We start from the raw sequence: 4,742 nt of genomic DNA on the forward strand, positions 1-4,742 counted from the left end.
GCATAATGAACATAGAGAGGCGAGGTTGCTTGAGAGGTGTCCTCCTGGCCATGAAGGCAAAAGGTTGGTCGATGAACCTGCAATAATTCTTGATGCATCTGGTGCCATCATTGCATGGTATCTCCCAGACGCCCTGACAGACACCACCCAGGTGTGTAATATACATTGTTACTCGATGGATATCAAATATTAATGGAATCTACAGAAGGAAATCAGGGAGGCCACCAATTTGCTCTCTCCAAGCCTCGAAAAAAGTGTAAGGGCTGATGGCAATTGGCGAACTAATCAAAGGTTGTTCAACCGGGGCTCAGAAGATGTTGGAGCAACTCCCAGATGCATCAATCTATCTCCGGCATGGTTTCAACAGGGACACGAGGTAGGATCTGATGGGATGGTGATTCCGGCAGTCATACTTACCAATCCCAAAGAATGTGTCCGATCTGGAGGTATCTGCATCATTGAAGGGACCTTCCTGCGAGAATATCCTCAAAGCCATTGCAAGGCCAGCAGCCATCGCATCCGTGGCACTCAGAGTCATGCATCCTGAGCAGTACTAGGCAGGGTTGAGAACCTTGTCAAACCTTGGAAATATAGCAGTAAGCAAGGATCTGCCACAGATGCCGGAGGCCCTGCAGTACTGGGCATCCGTGTTTAACACCCTCTCCATCATTTCCAATTGGGAAACCCCCCATCATCGAGACCACATGTCCATTGCTGAATGCTTCGACATTCTCACCACCGTGGGGGACTATTCTAATGCTCGGATGACAATGCCAAACCTTCAGCTGGAGTTCAAGTACAATTCCGGCTGTATGATTGCATTTTCCGGAAGGATTGTGAGACATGGAGTGTATGATGTGGAAGGGGATCGGATTGCTTGGGCATGGTATATGAGGGATGCTGTTCATATTTATGTTGGTGTTCCATCATGTGGATGGGCTAGTGTGGATGGTCCATACAGCGTGTGAAAGATCAAACAAAGAGCAAGCATTGTGACCTATATACATTCCAACAAATGAATACCATGTACCAATTGTGATCCGGACCTCAATACTCAATTTTGAGCATTTCCCAAGTGATATGTGGGACTAAATAATTTAGATGCAAGCCTCGGTATTCAATAATTGGAACTTGGGACTTGACATATGGGAGTCCCGAGTGCCGGGGTACTTAGTCCCGACACCCGGACCTCAGCACGTGATATTTGAGACTGGGGGAAGATGTATAAATACGCTCGAATTAACATTTGTTATTGCCATACACATTTAACAAAACCCTGAACCCCGACATTGTGGACTCCGGACTCGACACTGTTCTGAATACCGAGTTCCGGACGCCCAGGTCCCGAGTCCTGAATTTCGGAGGTCGGGGTTCGGAGACCCGGAGCTCGGCAACTGTGTTGGGTGTCAGGGTATCCAGACCATTGGAGATAGCATGTGTCAGTATTTTGCGTTTCATGGTTTATGTTGGGTGAATATGGAATCTGGGATCAGGGACTCAGTATTGAGAACAGTGTCAAGTCCCAGGTCACGAGCTCCGAGTCCTGAGTGCCGAACCCCGAGTCACGAGTCCCGAATTTCGGAGGTCGGGGTTCGGCGACCCGGAGCTCGGCAACTGTGTTGGGTGTCAGGGTACTCGGAGCATTGGAGATAGCATTTGTCAGTATTTTAAGTTTCATGGTTTATGTTTCGTGATTATGGAATCAGGTGTCAGGGACTCGGTATTCAGAACAGTGTCAAGTCCCAGGTCATGAGCTCCGAGTCCCGAGTCCCGAAACCCACACCCAGCAGTTGCCGAGCTCCAAATCGCCGAACCCCAACCTCTGAAATTCGGGACTTGGGACCCGGGGTTCGGCACTCGGGACTCGGAGCTCGTGACCTGGGACTTGACACTGTTCTGAATACCGAGTCCCTGACACCTGATTCCATAATCACGAAACATAAACCATGAAACTTAAAATACTGACAAATGCTATCTCCAATGCTCTGAGTACCCTGACACCCAACACAGTTGCTGAGCTCCGGGTCGCCGAACCCCAACTTCCGAAATTCGGGACTCGGGACTCGGGGTTCGGCACTTGGGACTCGGAGCTTGTGACCTGGGACTTGACACTGTTCTGAATACCGAGTCCCTGATCCCAGATTCCATATTCACCCAACATAAACCATGAAACGCAAAATACTGACACATGCTATCTCCAAGGGTCTGGATACCCTGACACCCAACACAGTTGCCGAGCTCCGGGTCTCCAAACCCCAACCTCCGAAATTCGGGACTCGGGACCTGGGCGTCCGGGACTTGGATGTGAGATTTTTGAATGCATAGAATATGTTACATCTTGTATACAATGAAGACTGAATGGGACTACACTCCTTTGCCTTTCCTCAATTTCTCTAACATGTCAGTGTACATCTTCACCTCTCCCATCTTAGCTTTGATGCCCTGATCTTGCTCCTCCAGCAATGCTTCCATGTGTTCTTTGATGAATCTCAGTCCCATGAGTGGTGGAGTCGAAGTGTTTTTCAACTTCTCTGGAAGTACCAAAGCATCATCCTCAACATTAAGCTGAAACAGATAAGTCATCAATCAAGGTAATTCAGCTAACATCTTACCGCCCAATACTGGTAGTGAGAGACGCAGGAAGACATTATTTCATCCCACTGCCATGGTTGATCAGGGATCCAGTTGTTTCCCCTCCACCATGGACATGTATATACGAACACAATCCGGGACGGATGTCCTGCAATTGGCTCATCATGAAATGAAAGGAGGTGGAATGAAAAGACGTCGTCCGGAACCGTGTTCCAGGTGAGCATGGGATACAACTTAAGGATATAAGCGACAGGGACCGGAACCACCGACACGATATTCTGTGAAGCGGAGTACTGCAGGAGTGGTGTGACAAATGTCTGCTCAAATTCTTAGCATTGACCAACAAAGTCATCAGGGCAGTGGTAACATACATTCATCTCCCATTGCAGCCCGGCTTTAAAATACTTGATCCGGTCAGCAGATAGACCATTGTTGGCAGCTTCCGTCCAATATTGAGAGATGATTGCACGGACACGCGATCCAGCCATTGCCAATGTGCAGGAAATAGTTGCAAGGCTCAGCTTCAGAGGTCAGTAATGGCTGCCGGCATTCACAGTGCCAGAAGTGGATGCATGAGATGCAGACATGGCTAATACAGGACTATGGCGCTGGCAATACAAGTGAAAGATGGTCAAGATGTGAAGATAAGAATCACTGATGGATGGATACGAAATTCAAACTCCGACATGGGCTGACCCGGACAATTCCTGGGCGTCAATTATGTATGTGGAAAAAGGGACTTCATGAGAAAACAATGTTCATTCATCTCCAGCCTCTATCAACACATTTTGTAGGTCTTGAAAAGCTGCCTGTGCATCCTGTGCCAGCAATGAATACATGTGGGATTGCCTTCCGGTGTAGCATCCGTGACCCAGAAGTCGTTTCTCCAATGATTCCTGCATGTGCTCATCCCATTGGGTTGTTTTCCACAAAAAGAACTTACATGTCCAATCCATCTCCAATTTTACCAATAGCATTTCCTCCCTCCATCGATCCTGTAGTGCCTTTGCCCTCAGCCAATGGACTCGGTAAACTTGGCATGGGTCCAGTCAGGTAACCGTGAGATATGACATGCAAGTGGGAACTCACATTCCTCATTCCATGATTGATCAGGACCCCCGAGGTCGACTTCAACAGACCAAAACCAAGCCAAAGATTCATTTCGTTGACCTCGGGCATTTGGGTCACCCACTGCAGTGCTGATTTTGAGTTGCTCACGAAGCAGGGGTTTGTATTTCTGAAGCTGGTCTTGCCCCGGCTCAAGTTTCATCATTTGCTTCCTTGTCTTTGTATATATGCTGGCATGGAGGGAGACTGCCTGCTGCACCAATGTCACCTGGGACCAAGCTCGAGTTTTCAGGGCCTGGGAATTGGCCTGCCTAACAGTTGTTCAGAACAGGATGGCCTTGTTGCAAAGGTAAATGTGGAGATTGTGAAGGGCATCATTGGCCTGCCCTTCACGAAGTGACATCTCCAGGGGAATCAGATCCTCTGCCATGCATCGTCTGCATCTATCAACCCCCAGGTTTGATGGCAATGGGATTACAGTTAGCTCGGGAGAGTTTGTCCATGTATGAGATGTCTCTGTGAAATCCGCCGGGTCATCATCGAGATCATCTAGAATGTCTACGTCCAAGTCTTCAGGTTCATCATCTGCATCAAATCCCTCCCTGAGATGTGTTAGAGCAGACCAAGCAAATCCATCTATCTGGCCTTGGAGCCGATCTCTTTGATGGGCAATGTCTAATCTCTGTGTCTTGGTAGATCTTCTTCCGATCCTTCGGACCTCGATGAGCAATGCAATCTGAGCCTCTTCAATTGCTAACCCTGTTGATATCCATGTCGCCACAGATCTCCGAGAGGGTGCTGCATTGCGGGCGTTACCCTCCTCTAACAATCTAAGCTCAATCTCCTTTTTGCTAGGTGCTGAGTGCAATATTAATTCAGACCTCGACGGAGACAATGGAACTCAATGTACCCTTTTTGATATTGATCTCATATTCATCCATGGCTGAAGGATCATTCAATCTGCTTGACTGAGCTATCCTCTCCCTGGCTAACCATTCTGTCTTCAAATGTGAGGGTGCTGCTTCATCGAGTCTGTCGAATGCCTTTCCACTTTCTAAGATACCATTCCTAGCCAGTTTGTA

At 48.2% G+C, this 4,742-nt stretch overlaps 2 protein-coding genes across 2 annotated transcripts; both read right to left on the reverse strand.

The window, feature by feature from the left end:
- Positions 1-1,747: 1,747 nt before the first annotated feature.
- Positions 1,748-3,080, reverse strand: F5891DRAFT_986640 (uncharacterized protein; the record flags this gene model as incomplete). Its single annotated transcript, XM_041377803.1, has 6 exons — positions 1,748-1,918; positions 1,967-2,131; positions 2,187-2,283; positions 2,369-2,565; positions 2,613-2,885; positions 2,964-3,080. The coding sequence occupies 6 exons, from the start codon at positions 3,078-3,080 to the stop codon at positions 1,748-1,750; spliced, it is 1,020 nt and encodes a 339-aa protein (XP_041218133.1).
- Positions 3,081-3,350: 270 nt separating this feature from the next.
- F5891DRAFT_964269 (uncharacterized protein) lies at positions 3,351-3,629 on the reverse strand (the record flags this gene model as incomplete). The annotated part of the gene is made up of 1 exon (XM_041376079.1): positions 3,351-3,629. A coding segment is annotated over one exon (279 nt), but the record flags the coding sequence as incomplete, so codon positions are not given.
- Between the last annotated feature and the right edge of the window lie 1,113 nt (positions 3,630-4,742).

This window comes from Suillus fuscotomentosus, assembly GCF_016647785.1.
Source record: "Suillus fuscotomentosus strain FC203 chromosome Unknown F5891scaffold_126, whole genome shotgun sequence".
NCBI classification, from domain to species: domain Eukaryota; kingdom Fungi; phylum Basidiomycota; class Agaricomycetes; order Boletales; family Suillaceae; genus Suillus; species Suillus fuscotomentosus.